Source organism: Notamacropus eugenii, chromosome 3 (genome assembly GCF_028372415.1).
Source record: "Notamacropus eugenii isolate mMacEug1 chromosome 3, mMacEug1.pri_v2, whole genome shotgun sequence".
In the NCBI taxonomy this organism is placed as follows: Eukaryota; Metazoa; Chordata; class Mammalia; order Diprotodontia; family Macropodidae; genus Notamacropus; species Notamacropus eugenii.
The window spans coordinates 319,918,164-319,935,834 of NC_092874.1; the positions used below are offsets into that span (position 1 = coordinate 319,918,164).

A 17,671-nucleotide genomic window follows, 5' to 3' on the forward strand; every position below is an offset into this window, starting at 1 on the left:
CATGTGTGCTTATGTATACACATATATACATGTTTGTGTATATACATCTATTCACATATATATGTGTGCATGCACAGGCAGTCCATTATCTCTCTCTCAAAATTTAGGTAGCATGGTTTAGCATCCAGATCCTCTGGAATCATGGCTAGTCATTACCTTACTCAGGGTTCTTATGACCAAAGCTTTTGCATAAAATTGATGCTCTTAGAGTTAGAAGAAAAAATAGTTAATTGGCAGAAAATCTTTACAGCAAGTATTTAGGATAAGGATCTTATAGACAAGAAACAGCAAACGGACAAACTACATAAGAGCAAGAATCATACTTCATTAGATAGAAGGTTAAAGGAGATGAAGAAGTAATTTTGGAAATGCAAGCTATGGAGAAGCATATGAAGGAATTGTTCCAAATCACACAAATTAAAACAACCCTAAGGTTTTACCTCATGGCCATTGGAATAGCAAAGAGGGCAAAAGACAAAAATAATTAAATTGTGGAGGGTAAATGGGAAGATAGGCAACCTTATGTGCTATTGGTAGAGTTGTGAATTAGTCCAGCCATTCCTTCCAACAACTTGGAATTAGACTAAAAAAAAAATCACACAACTGCATATATTCTCTGACCTAATAATACCACAAGTAGTTATATATGACCAAGAGGTCAAAGACAGAGGGAAAATTTCCATGTATGTGTGTGTGTATACACACACACACACACACACATACACACATGCACACATACACTCTTCCAAGACCTTTCCTGGACCAGTTTGTCCTTGTAATCCCAGAAATTCAAAAATGTAACTCCCTGGGAAAATCACCTCTTATAGTGGAGGTCAGTCTCCTCTCCTCTCATAGGCAGTGTGGTATGATGGATGAACTGGGATTCAGCAGATAAGTCCTAATGTTGGCTCAACTGCTTAGTAGACCTTGCACTGTCATTGAGCCTCTCTGGACTTTAGTTTCCCCATCTGTAAAATAAGAATACATGCCCTCTTTATTTCATAGGGCTATTGTGGGACTAAATGAGGTTAAAAAATAAGGTCTTATATATCTGAAAGGAATTATTATTATAATTCCTGCTACTACTCTTATTTCTATCCAGAGGGCTCTGAGACCATAGCTTTTAGCAGGCATGGTTGCTTCACAGCCAGGTGATACTTTCCTTTCCCCCATGTAGTGACACAACAGTGGCTTCCTGTTTCTCTGTCTGTGAGGGGCAGTTTCCACCTCCTCTTCAAAAGAATACACACACACACATACACACACAACTCCTCTTCGTGAGGAAGCAGGAAACCAGTGTTGTTGTCACTTTGGACTGAACCTTTGGGACTGACAAGAGAGGGCATAAAGGGTCCAGAAAGTGGGGATGTTGAAGGGACCCAGACCCTGGAAGCTCCCTTGAATATTCCTGCTGGTCTGAGCCCAGAAGGACTGTGGAGAGGACCTAAGAGCAGTATCCACCAGTGAACAAGTAAGGTGGTGAGTCTACCTGGCCTCCTGGGATGGAGTCTGTGGCCTTGTACAGCTTCCAGGCCACTGAAAATGATGAGCTGGCCTTTAACAAAGGTGATACCCTAAAGGTAAGGTAGCACTTTGGGACTGTGATGGTGGTGGTTTTGGAGTTCTTGGATTCCCACAGGGGAAATGCTCAGGAACTGGGCTAGAGCTGTCAGGACATGATTGAGACTTTTAGGACTTGGGAACATTTGGATTTTGAACGTTGCATTGCCATACAGTGCAGTAGAAGGAGCCCTAAATTTAGTCAGGATGCATGGGTTCTGGTACTGACTCTATTGCTAAATGGCCATGAGACCTTCTTTAAGTTGCTTCCACTCCTCAGGTCTGTGTGGCTTCATCTATAACACGGTAGGATTGAACAAGATGGCACCTAAGGTACTTTCCGCTTCTGAAATTCCATGAATCTGTAACTCTGACTGGAGAAAGAAGCTACCACTGGACTAAGGTGTAATGTCAGGAGAGACTGTAGAGGACATTCAGTCCAATCTCTTCATTTTACAGATGAGGAAACTGAGGTCTAGGGAAGCAAAGTGATTTGCCCAAAGTCCTCTGAGAAGTAAGTGGCAGAGATTTGAAATATTCTCCAGGCCTTAAACTGGAAGGAGGTACATGTCTTCCCTGTTTTTCAGCTCCTTAAGATCAGGGACTATAACTTTTCTATTTGTATTTTTAGTGCTAAATACTGTGCTTTGCAGATAATATAAGGACTTACTAAATGTCTCATTCATTAGGGTACTGTTGGTAAGACAGGTGCTAAGAGCTGTTGTTCAATCATTTCAGTCATGTCCAACTCTTTGTGACTCCCTTTGGACTTTTCTTGGCAAAGAAACTGGAGTGATTTGCCATTTCCTTGTCCAGTTTATTTTACAGATTGAGGCAAACAGGGTTAAGTGACTTGGCTAAGGTCACACAGCTAATAAAAGTCTTCATCCAGATTTGAACTCAGGAAGATGGGTCTTCCTGACTCCAAGCCCAGTGCTCTATTCATTGCACAACTAGCTGCCCCTGTTAAGAACTAGGACCTAAGTACTAAGCTTAGGTTTTGGGATTCAGTAGAGGATAGGAGTTACATTTCAGAGACAGATGGACTCAAAGATTAGGTTCGGCCCCCAGACGCAGGAGCATCTGGGCCAACCTTGGCTGAACTGCCCAAAGTAAACTGTTGCCTATATCTCTGTCCATGCTGCTGTCACCACTGCTGCCTTCTCTGCCATTTTTGACCCCATTTGCCTTGCAATTCTTAAAGTTTATATACATGCTAGCTATTACTATTGCATATGCCTGAGATCAGAGTCAATGCTCAGAAACTCATGTTAGTTCTTTCTTTTGCCTGTCTCTTGCAAGCCTTGCGAGCAGCCTTTGATCAAAAGAAATTGCATTTTTGGCCTTAATTTTAATATAGAGCAGAGATTTTCATTCCTTAGTGAGAGAAAGTTAATTTTCTCCAGGAGAGAGAGCCTAGTGACTTATTACTGAGTAAATCGTCTGTGGCTAGGGTCAAGAATCTTTCCTGAGAGCAAAGTTTGATAAAGTGTGACAAGGACATTTTAGCCAAGAAAGAAAGGCTTTACTTTCAAAATTCTACTTTGCTTGGCTCATATAGGATCATAAATTGAACTAGGAAGGATCTCAGAAGTCATTTAGTCCAATTCCTTCTTTATACAGATGAGGAAATTGAAAAGTCAAGTGATTTGCCCAAGGTCACAGTGGTAGTAAGTAGCAGAATTGGGATCTGAAACCAGTTCCTGGCTCTCCAAATCCCACACTCTTTCCACTATACTTCCCTCCTTTGCCTCCAGCTCTGGTTTTATCTTCGATCGGGTTCTGCTCTTGCCTCCCATCAGATACCCAAGGCTGGGGAGAGAGTTGAACTGCTCAGGTAGAGGTTAGATGTGATGACTTCTGAAGTACCTTTCAACTCCAAGATTCTATGATTTTAAAATGGTTTCCCCCATTAGACCTGTGTTCAATGCTTAGAAAACCTCTATGGGGAAAATAGAAGCCAGCCTTTCCTAAATGGGGTCAGTCGTGAACATAAACCAGCAGGGAAACAGAAAAAAAAAGGAAACTGGGGATATTAATACCATGTGGCTTCCCCCAACTTGGGAAATTGGAGCAAAAGTTAATTTAGAGTTTTCTCATTTCTGGTTAGGTGGAAATTCCCCTCCAGTCTTGCCTATACAATGAAACAACAGCTCTGTGGGTGGCACTTTTGGGCCACACCTGTGTGCATGAACGCACACACTCAGACAAATAGAGACTCACATTCTTGTAAGTATACAGCACAAGAATTTTAGAGTTGGAAGGCGTCTTAGCAGCCCTTTAGTCCAACTCATACAGCAAATGAGTGCTCATGACAACCTGACAACGGGGTATTGAACCTCTGTCTGACAAACTCTCATGATGGAGACCACACTATTACCTGAGGCAGCTTGTTCTGTTTTGGGATGACTAATTTTTAGAAATCATTTCCTCACATCGAGCTTCAATTTTTTTTTTCAATTTTTAGTCATTGCTACTGGATCTATTATCTGGATAGAGCAGGTCTAGTCCCTGCATCACAACACTTCAAATATCTGAAGGCGCCTGTGATAAACTCAGAGGCAGCTACATAGCTCGGTGGATGGAGTATTGAGCCTGGAGTCAGACCTGAGTTCAAACCTGGCCTCAGACACTTACTAGCTGTGTGATCCTGGGAAAGTCACTTAACCTCTTTTTGCCTTAATTCACTAGAGAAGGAAATAACAAGCCACTCCAGTAACTTTGTCAAGAAAATCCTATGGACAGTATGGTCCATGAGGTCATGAAGATTCCGACATGGCTGAGGAATAAACAGCAGTAATCATGAGCGCTGTCATCTTTTCTTCTCCAGCGTAAACATTCCCAGTTCCTTCAATTGATCAGTGCAGATACACACACAGACTGGTGTACATACATACATATATTGACACATACAGATACAAACACATATAGATATATATATATGTATCACACGTACACAGACATCCCTGCCTTCTCCCTCCCCAACATGTAGCACATGATCCAACACACCTACGAGGTCTGCCCTGCTATACCCCAATATAAACACTCATGCTCTCCTATTATTTTTAACAAAGGTCTCAAAGACTAATTAATGCTCTGGTGTACTTTACAATGACTACTTCTCTCCACCCTCTGGTTCCTTTCAGTTCCTGTTTGCCTAACTCTGTCAGCAGAACAATGGAAAATCCATCTGTGAACAAACAAGGCCCTGGCGTGGCCTCAAAGACATGAATCCCTTCCTCTCAGTGACCTGCTGGCTGTATGTGGCTCATGAGCAGGGACTTCAGTACCTCAGATTTATCCCTCAGCTGTGACCCAGTCCTGGCTTCTAACTAGGGCTAAAGAGAGAGTGTGGATAGAAGGCTGAACTGGGAGTCGTATAGTGCTGACTATGAATCTTGCCCCTGATGGTTGCTAGCTGTGTGACCCTCAACAAATCACCTAATTTCTCTGAACCCGAGCTTCCTTTCCTATCTGTAAAAGGGGAATAACAATTCCAAACAAACTTTTTATGAAGCTCAAATGAGATAATACAAACTTTAAAGTATTATATAGATTCAACGGAAAACCATCATGTGCTGGGCACTGTACTAGGCACTGAAAGTACAAAGATAAAAGAGAAACAGTTCCTGAAAGCAGGGGCTTCTATTCTGCTGGGAGGAAGGGGATGATGTGCTTTTGGGGGTTGTAGGTTTTAAAAGAAATGTGAGTTGAGCAGATTTAGAGACATATCTTCTCCAAATGTCCATACAGACTATCTGTGCCCAACCTGTGGTAGAACCTTGCTGGGTTATATTGGTCTGAGCAGCCACAGTCACATACTATACCTTGACCCTATCAACTTGAAAGTTTGGTTACGAAAAGGTAAACAGGCTAAATGCATATAGTTTATTCCCGGATCTAGTGATGTTGTTTTGGTCCTCAAAATCAACCGACCAGGGGCAGTTTACATTTGCAAGTTATAAGCAATGACTATCAATTGGGAGATATTAGAAAAAGCCTTGTAGCAGGGATTACTTAAGCCAACTCTTAAATGAAGCTAGGGATTTTGAGAGACCGAGGCAAGTTGCAAATGGATTATAGTTTGTAAGTCATGGGCAAAGACACAATGACAAGAGATGGAAAAAGCAGATTACAGAGAAAATGAAGGGGAGAAATAGGAAAGATATCTGTAAAAATATGTTGGAAGGCTTTAAGAAATGATTGCTATCTTTCTTTTTTAACATCATTTATTTTTCAATATATTCTCCCTTCTACACCCTCCAGGGAAACATCTTTTTTAAATTTAAATTTAATTTTTAATAGTATTTTTCCAATTACCTGTAGAGACAAATTTTAACATTCATTTAAAAAAAACTTTTTGGAATTTTCAATTCTCTCCTTCACTCATCTAGAACCATCTTCTATAACAAAGAATTTTTGAAAATTTATTTTTAAATACTAAAATGTAAATAGAAAATAGGAAAAGGGGAAAAAAAGCATTGCAGGTGAAAAATTTTTAAAAAGAGGTAGAAAGGGGCATTTAGGTGGCAAAGTGAGTAGAATGCCATACCTGGAGTTAGGAATACTCATGATCTTTCTGAGGTCAAATCTGACCTCAGACACTGACTTACTAGCTGTATGATCCAGGGCAAGTCATTTAACTCTATTAGCCTCAGTTCCTCATCTATAAAGTGATCTGGAGAAGGAAACAGCAAAAAGATGGAGAAAACCAGTTCAGCAAAACTAACTAACCCACCAACAGAGTCTGAGATTTCAGAGTTCTACACCCGCAATCTCCCACCTCTTCAAAGATGGGAGGGAGGTATTTTCTAATATGGTGCTTGTCTTTGGGGACGAGCTTGGTCATCAGAATTTGACAGCATTTTATTTCAATTGTTTTATTGTCATTATTTCTTCTGTTTCCATTGCTGTAGACTTTGTGTACATAGCTTCCCTGGCTCTGCTTAGTTCACTTTGCAATCAATTCAAGCTTCCCCAGCTTCTCATAATCATCATTTCTTAATAATAACAGTAGTATCGCAATATATTCATAAGCCATAATGTGGTTAGTCATTCCCCAATTGATAGGCATCTGTTTTGTTCCTAGTTCTTTGCTACTACAAAAAGTGCTGCTAATAATTATTTTGGTGGAGATGACATCTTTTTTTTTTTGACATTGACCTCCTTGGGGGCAAATACCTTAGCAGAGAAAACTCTGGGATAAAGGGTATGGATTTTTTACTCACTTTCTTAGTATGATTCCAAATTGCTTTCTGGAATGGTTGAACCAATTCACAACTATGTGAAGGATTTTAAAAGCCAAGCAGAAGCCTTTATGCTTGATCCTACCAGCAACAGAGAGTCACTTGAACTTTTTGAGTAGGGTAGCGACATGGTTAGACTTGTGTTTCAGGAACATCAACTTGGTACCTATCTGGAGGCTGAATTGGAGAAGGGAGAGGCTGGAATCTGGGAGTCTAATTAGGAAGCTATTGCAATAGTCTGGGAGAGAAATAAGGAGGGCCTGAAGTAGGGTGGTGGCCATGAGAAAAGAGAGAAGGGGAGAGATTTAAGATATGCAGTGGAGGTACTTTAGACAAGACTCCTCACCATCTTTCAAACCCTGCCCCTCCCACCCACCCCCAATCCAACCTGTTGCCAAAGCCTGTTGATTTCACTTTTGTAACATCTCTCAAATCCAAGCATTCTCTGATATTCCACCTGATATTCCACTTCTTTGGTTCAGGCTCTCATCCCCTCATGCTTGGATTATTGCAATAACCTGCTGGTGAGTTTCCTGGCTTCAGGTCTCTTCTCAGTCCAATTCACCTTCCATTTAGCTGCCAAAATGATTTTCCTAAGGTGCAGGAGTGAATAGGGTTTAGATTTAAGGATGACCGGAGTTCAAATTTGGCTTCTGACACTCATTGTGTGACTGATCAAATCACCTAACTTCCATCTGCCTCAGTTTCCTCATTAGTAATATGGGGATAATAATAGCACCTACCTCCCAGGATTGTTCTGAGGATCAAGTGAAATAATATGTGCAATGTGTTTAGCACCAGGCTTGGCATATAACAGGTGATTAATAAATGTTTATTTCCTTCTTTCTTTCCTTCCCTGATCTGTGGTTTCATTGATCTAGAGAATTCCTGAGACTTAAGCCCAGGTCTGCTTGACCCCCAAGGTCAGTTCTTTATCACCTGATGCCACTCTTTTGAATTGGGTCTAAACAAACAATGTGTTCAAAGAAAACATAGATACCCGTGCTGCAATGAGAGGTTGATTAGAGCACAAGGTTAATTAGGTGGCAGGGAGAGACTTGAAAAGACTTGCTGTTCAAATAGCCAAGGAAGGAGTCTGAGATGCTAGAGCCAGTAGAGAGATAAAATAACAGGGAGAGAAACTCAGCCTGGACCAGGGAAGAAGCGAATTAGAAGCAGAAAGAGAATCCAGATACCTCAGAGGGTCAGGCGGGAAGAAACTGTAGTCCAATGAGGAGATGTTATATCTAAGCTGACTTTTCTGAGGTCTGAAAATGGATGACATCCTGGTGGCTGTATAGAGATTTTTTCAGAGAAAATTCAATAATATTTGTCTCCTCACCTGGACCCGGTTGGATTCTGTGACGAGTTTCTTTAACTGGAATTGCAGAGAAGTTTCTTTTGCTTTCAAAGAGAATGGCTTGAGAGCTTTGCCAAGTGACTTGCATAGGGAAAGCAAAAATGACTGGGAGGAGAGGGCCAGGGAAATGAATGATAATAGGGGTAGATAGAGACTGCATTACAGAGGCTATCTTCACAGAAGGAGCTCCAAGCTGGGGGAGGGGGGGGCGGGTTTGAAAGATGGAGTGGATGGCATAATTGTCAACAATAGATAAGGTCTCCCACCACTAAAGGACTGGGAGGTCTGACCTCAACCTACTGTGGTGAGAATCTTAGTTCTTTGCTTATCACACCACAGCTACAATCACACTTTCTCCACAAAGGAGATACAACTGAATCTGACAGGTATTTATGAGAGGCAAACTGGCCTGGTAGATAGAAAGCTGGCCCTGATTAAATTAATTAAATTAAATTAATTGGTAAATATTTAACAAAATAAACAAAAATACAATATAATATAGATGAAGTTAATTTGTGGTTTTCTAAGTTAGTCTGCTGCCCACAGGAATCTGTTCCTATTTGACTCTGACATCATTGCTTGAAATTCTTAAAGACTCTAAGTTGCAAAGAAGGTGCTAATTTGCATTCGTAGAGGAAGTTTCTTCACCAGGGAATTCCCTATACCAGGGAAAACACAGGTCAAGTGCCTATCCCCAACCTTGTGTCAGCCACTGATGCTGCTGAAAAAAACAAAAAAACAAACCACTGGAGATAAAGCAAAAAAGAAAGAAAGAAAAAAGAAAAAGAAAAGAAACCTACATACAATAAAACAAATCTTACCACGAACTTGTGAGATGAGCAATTCATCAAGGCTATTCGGGAAATTATAGTCCTCAGTGACGACAAGAGGAAGGAAAATAGTGTTCTCGCCCCATTTCTGGGTTTTGAGTTGCTCACAAAGAAGCACTGGTAATTCTCCTTCCTGCTCTGGTTCCATGACATGTATCAATGTACATTTTCAGTAGGCCCTGGCCTTTGGCCAACACTGTGACTGGTTTTATGGTCCAGCTTACAGACAGTTAGGATTTAATTTGTATCCTGAGTTAATGACTCCGTGGGCATCCACTGATCAGCTGATGGAATTGGTGATTTTTGTTGATAGTCTAGATGTAAGGAAGTATTAATAATTAGTAGTTAACAATAATTAAACTTAAAAGTGTGTGACTATATTCTTATTCTGTTCCCTTAGTCCAACTGTTAAACATTTACTAGTACACCTCTGGTGACCCAAGAGTTATCTTCAAGTGTTTCATGGTTATTAGCACATGAAGGTATGATCAATTGGTGTGTCTGGGGTGTTCAGGGAGGACTAATACCTCTGAGGTGAGGGTTGCAGGGTCCTTTTCAGGGCTACTCATCCATCTTTGGTATCCTGCTGCCCAGCTCTCATGTGTGGCTCCTGTCCATAAGATGGGGGGGTGGTGACTACCCCAAGTATGTGAAGACTTCCTGGGTGGAATAGGTGGAAGTGTTTCTTTCTATGGGCCATGAAGGCAGAGTGGAGGGAGTGGCGAGAAAGCAGGGGTTGGGGTGGGGAAGAGGTGGCACTTAGAATTTGGTTAGACATTGAAGATGCCAAGGTCATCCACTTCATTCAGAGCCACTGCCAGTTGTGTTGACCCTGGATTTCAATGACTCTGGAAGGGACAGAGTGTAGGGCTGACTTTTCGCACCTCTGCCTCATGTAAATCTAATTTCCACTTGAGTCAAAAACAACCGGTAGCTGGATGGACCATTGATTTTCCCTAGGAACTACCCAGTTGATCATTCAGTCAATAAGCATTTATCAATCGATTACTTTGTGCTAGGTGCTGTTTCAAGTGTGCACAGAGACAAAATTAAAGCTTTCCTTGACCTCTAGGAGCTAACATTTTATTGGAGGAGACAACAGGTACACATGAAAAGAGGGCATATACATATACAGAGGGCAATGGGACATGAATCCAATGCAGGGAGGGGACGTTTATTCTTTGCATTGGGAAATTAGGTTTTCAAAAGGGAAAAGATGCTTGCAGAGGCCTGGGCTCTAGTCCTAATGGCTAGAAATTACAATGATCATTTGATGCCTGGCTTGCTCTAGGGATACTAACTCCTAGAATTTTCATGAGGCAGGAGAATTGTAACATTGAATCATCTAAGAACAGAATTAGAACGGGTTTTAGAAATAATCTAGTCCAATCTCTTCATTTTGCAAAATAAGGAAACTGTGGTAGAGAGGGGCAAAGAGACATGTCTTGAGTCATACAAGTCTGTGGCAGGGTCAGGATTGGAACTGTGGTTTCCTGTTTCCCAAGCAAATGCTCTTTCTACTAATACAGTACTTCATCATCTAAAAAGGACACCTTGGACTAATCCAGCCAAAATAAATGACCAGGCCATTGGGTTACCTAGCACAGATCTGGGCCTATAATGGTTGCTATGTCCAAACTTAGAAACTAAGCAGTTGATTGCTTCTAAAGGAACCATCCTGTGGGAGGTGGCATAAAGTAAAGAGAGGGATTTTCCTATTGTAGTTTCATGGTTTGTTGTGGGGAGTAGTCTCAAATGAATTCATAGAGTCAGATTACCCTAATCCAAGTATAGGCATTTGCTGAGGATGCCCCTTCGGAAGCGGGCTAGGTTCCAAGAGGAACCAGCAACTTGGTAAGGCAACACAGGCAAATTTATAGTGTAATAATGCTGATTACACCATAGAAATTATGAATATTAAAAAGACAGGAAGGATTTACTAAGGGATTAGGTAACAGGGAAGGAGTTCCTTCCATGGTTTGGTGGTCAAACACCCTGGTTGTACTGTTTTCTCACTGGCTAGCTATTGTGGTCTTGTCTGGTCAAGATGGATAGTTAGGTATCTTGTTCCTATCTTGGGCTAACTGGATGTTGTGGTTGAGTACAAGGACACACCTATTCAAATATGTGAATTGGATCTGGGGGAAGTAGGAAGCTGGGGCAGTGGCTATATTAAGTTTGGGGGCACTGCTTTGACAGGGGCAGTGGCTGTATTGAGTCTGGGCGGGGGGGACCTGTGGTGTGGTTAAAGCCAGATTGTGTGGTCAAATCAGGGTATACCTGCTGTTCAGTGGAGCCCATAAGGAAGTTAGAATTAGGGGGGCTGGGGACAACTTTATTAGGATTCCATCACTGTCACCCTGGAAGAATGTATTTTACAAATACAAGGCAATTTAGTTATTCTCTATCAATTTGTGTTCAAAATTTGGAATTGTAAATTTCCCCATAAAAACAATATTTTCCATCATGGTTGGGGCCCCAGGTCAGCCCGCAAAAAGCCTGTTTTAACCTATAAAGGGCTTACCTATAGGTAAGGAATCAGTAGCATCTGCATTCAAATACTTCTCTTGACACAAGCGTTGTGACCCTGGACGAATGATTTAACGTCTAGGAGCCTCAGGTCACTGAGCCTTAATTTCTAAATTACACATGGGGATGTAACGATAGATGTGTTGAGGAGTTTCCAACCAAAGAAGTCACAGCTCTTTTGGAGTGATCCTTATTCCTAAGAGGAAAAGTGTTGGGGTAAAAAGAAAGAGCCCAAGACTTTGGAGTCAGGATGATCTGGATTCAAATCCTGCTCTAACATTTACTAATCATGTGAAGTTGAGTCAGTCACTTTATTCTCTGAACATCACTTCTTCATCTGTAAAATGGAGATAATGCCTCTATTTCTCAGGGTTGTTGTTTGGGTAAAATGATTTAATGTATATTAAAAACTTTGTAAATCATATACACATATATATATAAACCATATATGTGTGTATATATATATATACACATATATGTATGTATGAGTTATTATTATTAGTACTGGACTTGGAGCCTGAAGACGTTTATTAGTCACATGTGACTCCAGGCAAATCACTTAACTTCTCCAAGACTCAGTTTCTTCGTTGTAATAATGCTTGCCCTAATTATCTCCCAAGTTATGTAAAGGTGAGGAGTTAGACTGCAGTTAAAAAGTACTGTAGTAACTCTACTATCAAACCTAATCTAACTGGAACAGAGATTTAGAATTAGAAAGACCTTCTAATCCACCCTCCTCATTTTAGAGTTCATAGGTAAGCAAACTGACTTGTAAGAAGGTTTGGTGACTTGTCCAGGGTCATCCACCATGGAGAGCAAGGTGGCTTTAGGAAAGTTTGTTCAAAATTTTTAACCTCCTGTGCAACAGTGGGAATGGCTACTGTCTTAGCTCCTAACAACTGGTGGGGAGATACTCTGGGATATGATGGGGAGGAGGATGGAAGGGAGTTATTGGAGGTAGTGAGTGAGAGGAGTATTTAGGCAGGATGCTTATAATGTAGAATCCTCTATGGCCACAACTGGAATGAACCTTAGAAATGATCTAGTCTGATCTCATTTTGCAAAATGAGAAAACTGTGGTGGAGAGGAGACAAGTCTTGAGTCATCCAAGTCCATGACAGACCAAAAATGGAAACCACTAAATGATAGTACTTTAAAATCATAGATTTAGGGCCACAAGGGACCCTAGAAATCATTTTCTAACTTTTTCTGTGTCATAGGTACCATTGGCAACATGGTGAAATCTACATACTCCTCAGAATGTTTTAAAATGCTATAATACAAAAGATTACAAAGAAAACTATTTGTGTTGAAATACAATTATCAAAGTATTTTTTTAAAAGTTCACATAGTTCAGACTAAGAATGCTTGACAAATTAACCCCTTTATTTTATAAATGAGGACATTGAAGCCCAGAGGCTTACTCTATTTCTCTTAGCACCTAGGGCCTCCTTGCCTTGGAACAACCTAGCATCCTTGTGGCCTGCTCACCCTGGAATATTCTTCCACGAGGTCCACTGCCCTTCTCCCATTGATGAATTCCTTCTAGAGGAAGGACTTTTTGTGGAAGGTCAGCCTGCCTTCATTCTCCTCATGGCCCTCCCTGTTCCTGACTTCCTAGACTTCAAAACTGTGCCTCAAAGTGACTTACTTTCCTCCCTTCCTCTTTTAACTCCCTTTTGTGTGTTGTGTTCCCCTATCAGAAAATATGCTCTTTGAGGGCAAGGACTCTATTTTTTTTTTTTTGCAAATGAACTTTTAAAAAATTATTTTATTTGTTTTCAGTGTTCTATGATCACTTCCATATATCTTAGATTTTTTTTTCTCCCTCCCCATTCCCTCCCTGAGACAGTGTACAGTCTTATATAGGTTCTACACATACTTTCCTATTAAATGCATTTTCACCTTAGTTATGTTGCACAGAAGAATTAAAATGAATGAGAGAAACCATAAAACAAAACAAAATATAATACAAAAGAAAATGGTCTGCTTCATTCTGAGATCCAATTCCATAGTTCTTTCTCTGGATGTGAAGGACTCTATTTTCGCCTCTATTTGTATCTCCAGTGTTCATCACAATGCCCAGCATATAGTAAGTACTTAATAATAAATGTTTGTTTCCTTCCTTTCAAAGAAAAGAAATCATTTGGCCAAGGGCAGGAAGGACAGAGGAACCCAGATATTCTGACTGCAAAATTGATCATATAGGCTCCTGTTGACCATACCCTCTACCCTGCTGTTCAGTTATCCCTTCTCTTTTTCCTAAGGGTTCCAGGGTTTGTTCTGCCTGTTCCTTTTCACTGCAATTTTTGCCTTATCAGACTCACTGCTCACTCTTCTCTCCCCTATCACAATTGCTCCTTTCTTTTTATCTTAACACCCTTTGGAACAAGCACAATTTCCCATTCTGCTCTCCCCTCTCGTCCTGTCCCTGAAACAATGTTGTACCCTTTGGAAGGTTTCTTGGTTTTGTTTTTTCACTTGCAGTTTGTTCATCCAGCTTCATCAATGAAGCCTTTGATATGTGCGTAGATTATTTTAAGAAAAATTCTATGAGAATTGAAGGTCTGGAATTATTGAGAATCACTCAAAGAACAATGGAGAGGTATGGAGTGGGCCTGAGTGGATTGTCACACTGTATAAACAAGGAATTATGCAGAGGAAATGGTGTAAAGGAAGTTGTCAAAGACATATATGACCCAAAAAACCCCCAAAACCAGAAAGCAGATGAGAATGAGAGAGACAACTGTTAGACAGTCTCTGGGATGTGAAGGGAACTGAAGGAAACTGTTAGGACAATGGGTTGACCTCCAGTGGTGTCCTTATGGAAGGATATGACAGAGTCACACAGGATGAGGAAGCGGAGATGGGTTTAGAATATAAATTTGTTGAGTAGGGATTTTTTCATTCTTTGTACTTCTATCCCCAGGTGTCTGGCATGTAGTTGGGGCTTAATAACTGCTTAATGATTGGTTGATTGGGATTTACATCACTGGAGGGAATTCCCACATCAATGAGTTCCCAGATTGACTGAAATATTGGAGTATAACTATGTAAGGGGGGTGGAACCTCTCCCTCCAGCCTCAGTAGATGTAGGTATAAGTGATGAGGGTCAACGTGTAAACTTCCTGATCCCTTGATGAAGTTTGAAATCAGACAATTAAGTGAATCAAAAAAGGAGTGATAGGAAAACCTTTAAAAGTCAGCTCATTGAGTCTAAGAAAGAGACTCAAAGGGAAACTCACAGGGGTTCTGTGCTCAACTGTGTAAATTCCATGGTGGTTTAATGAAGGTAGCAGTGACATAAGTGGCCTGGTTTAAACTTCCCATCTCTCTACCTATCCACATGTTTCCCCTTACAGAATTCAAATTTCTTGGAACCAAAGGCAGGGATTCGCTTGAGCTCCCCCCCAAACCCCTCCAGATACCTTTAAATAATCACTCTAAACAAATTCTAGAGAGGCAAAGTGCAAACTTCTTGAAGACAGTGATTGTTCCATATATCAGTATCTCCAGAGATTAGCACAGTATTTGACGTATAGTCGGGGCTTAAAAAATGCTTATTGTTTGATTGATCATTCTACTTCCTTACCTTGATTATGAACTCCTTGAAAACCTAGAACTGAAAAACTATAACTGGCAGGACAGCATCTAGGAGCACAAGTTTCCTATGAGCAACATAGAACCTGCAATTGCTAATTAAATCTCTCCTCGAATGCCTTCCTCTCTTCTTTTAATGTGTCCAAATCATACCCATTCTGAGGCAGTTAGGTGGTACAGTGGATGGAATCATGGACCTGGAATCAGGAACACCTGTGTTCAAATGCAGCCTCAGACGTATCACCTTGGGCAAGTCATTAATTTCAGTCTGCTTCAGTTTTCTCATTTGTAAAATGGAAATAATGATAGTACCTACCTCCCAGACTCGCTGTGAGAATAAAATAAGATACTATTCATAAAAACATGTTGCAAACATTGAAGTACCCTATGAATGCTTGTTGTTGTTACTGTTACTATTATGCAAGGCTCAGCTCAAGAGTTCAGGCCTCACTTCCACCATTAAGTTCACCTTGACCAGCCCAACACAGCCTACTCTAGGGATTATCCTCCCTGAACTCCTCCAGTACTTATAGCTAGACAGAATCCTTCAGTGTCTTAGTGTCCTGCATCATCGTTTCCCTGGTATTAACCTTCCCAAGTATAAAGAGGCTATATCTCCATCTGTCTCCCCCAAAGTACCTGATACAGGACTGGGCTCACAGGATGTACTCCCCTTGGGATTAAATTGGATCTGGTCTCTTACACACAGATTCTGAACATGGAAGATGACCAGAATTGGTACAAGGCGGAGTTGCATGGTGCTGAAGGCTTCATCCCAAAGAATTACATCCAAGTCAAGCCCCATCCGTAAGTTCATCCCTGGCTGCTTCTCTGCCCCTTATCTCACCCCAGCTCAAGGCTTCTATGGGGGCCAGCAGTAATATGTTCCAGAGTTTTTATAGGACTCACAATCTAGTGACCTGGGCAAAGAAGACTCACACCAGAAACCAAGTAGAGGACAATGTGTCTTCTTATCCAATGCTTGATTTGTTCTGAGCAACCTCAAATTACAGAACAATGGACCAAGGGCTGGGAAATCTAGGTTCTAATCCTGGGCTCTGCCTCTAACTCCTGGGGGAACTTAGGCAAGTGATTTTTCTTTTCTGGGGTTTGACTTTCTTCTTGCTGGCCTAGGTGATCTCTAAAGTCCCTTTCAGCTATCTTTCTAGTTCTTCAATTAACAAATGTCTACTGAGGCTTGGAGTCAGAAGATGCAGGTTCAGATTCTGCCTCCCAGATTTCCTAGTTATTTGACTGCTGGCCAACCACAATAACTCTTTGAGGTAGGTATTATAGGTATTATCATCATTTACAGATGATCAAACTGAGGCACAGAGAGGTTTAGTCACAGAAGTTGTGTTAGAGAAGGGATTCACACCTAGATATCTCCTGATGTTTGGTACCCCTTCAACTAGACTGCACTTCCTTCCTTAGTCATGGCCCCTGCCTTATGGGGAAAATGAAGGAATGGGCTATTTACGCAGGAAAAAAACTCAAAAAACTTCCCAAGTATCCCTTCTACCCTTGCTGTGAATACCAGAGAGAAGCTGTTATCTGCTCACTGCAAGAGGGAGATTCACTTTCTATCATTTTGTCTGCTTATTTTAAGCTACCACCTCCAGCTTCCTGTGCCTGATGGGTACTTTCAACACAAATCTCCAGACTCTTTTATCATCGCCTTCCTTCTCTCGGCTTCTTCTGATCACTGTCTCAGGAGCCAATGTCTTATCTGTCCACAGGCTTGAGATAATTTTCCCCTGTGTCTCTTGTCTCAGACTGAGACGGAACTCCTCCAAGGGTCTGACAACTAGACCATATCCAACTAAGGGAGGTCACACGGTGTTGAATCTGCTGGTTTTATATAGAGAGTCTTAATTCAATGAATAATAGTCACAAGTTGCATTTATGTAATACTTAACAGCATATAAAATACTTTCACACATATTACCTCACCTAATCCTCACTGTAATCCTATGTAGGGCAGTTATTATTATCTTAATTTCACAGAAGAAGATGTGGAAGCACAGAGAAGCAAAATAACTTGCCCAAAGTCACATACCCCATTGCTTGGGACTCAAGATCAGGATTTACATGGACTAGATTCAATATTGGGGGCTTTTTACTTACCTTTGGCTCCTTTGATTACCCACATTATCCCCTGGGAATTTTGGAATTTGGCTTATATCTAGTTCTCTAGAGGAAAGTTCCCCTGCAAGCACTTAGGCTAACAATATATCCAATATAGGACAGGCTTCATTTCAGGATAGGGACTGAACTTTGTGATTTCACTGATGTGGTAATATGAATAAGTTTCCTCTACCAATTCAGGTAGGTATCTTCTCTGTCTTCAGGTCTTCATTTGTAAGCCTTCTTTTAATGCAACACAAAATGCAAAGGGCTCATATCCAAGGCCATAAATAGTCAAGTAAACTCTTCTTTCCTTTTCAGTGTGCAACCATTTCCCCATGGGGACGTATATAGTGCTCCAGTCTTAAGCTATTCTAATATTGACACCTTCCCCACAAAAAAGAATACTCATAAAGTCA

At 40.9% G+C, this 17,671-nt stretch overlaps 1 protein-coding gene across 1 annotated transcript in view; it reads left to right on the plus strand.

The window, feature by feature from the left end:
• The first annotated feature begins 1,220 nt into the window (after positions 1 to 1,220).
• GRAP (GRB2 related adaptor protein) overlaps positions 1,221 to 17,671 on the plus strand; it is a 59,162-nt gene continuing 42,711 nt past the window's right edge. The window contains exons 1-2 of the mRNA XM_072596858.1: positions 1,221 to 1,580; positions 15,835 to 15,932. Of these exons, the coding sequence (XP_072452959.1) occupies positions 1,503 to 1,580; positions 15,835 to 15,932 (176 nt within the window). The 5' untranslated portion in view covers positions 1,221 to 1,502. The remainder of the gene's footprint in view (positions 1,581 to 15,834; positions 15,933 to 17,671) is intronic.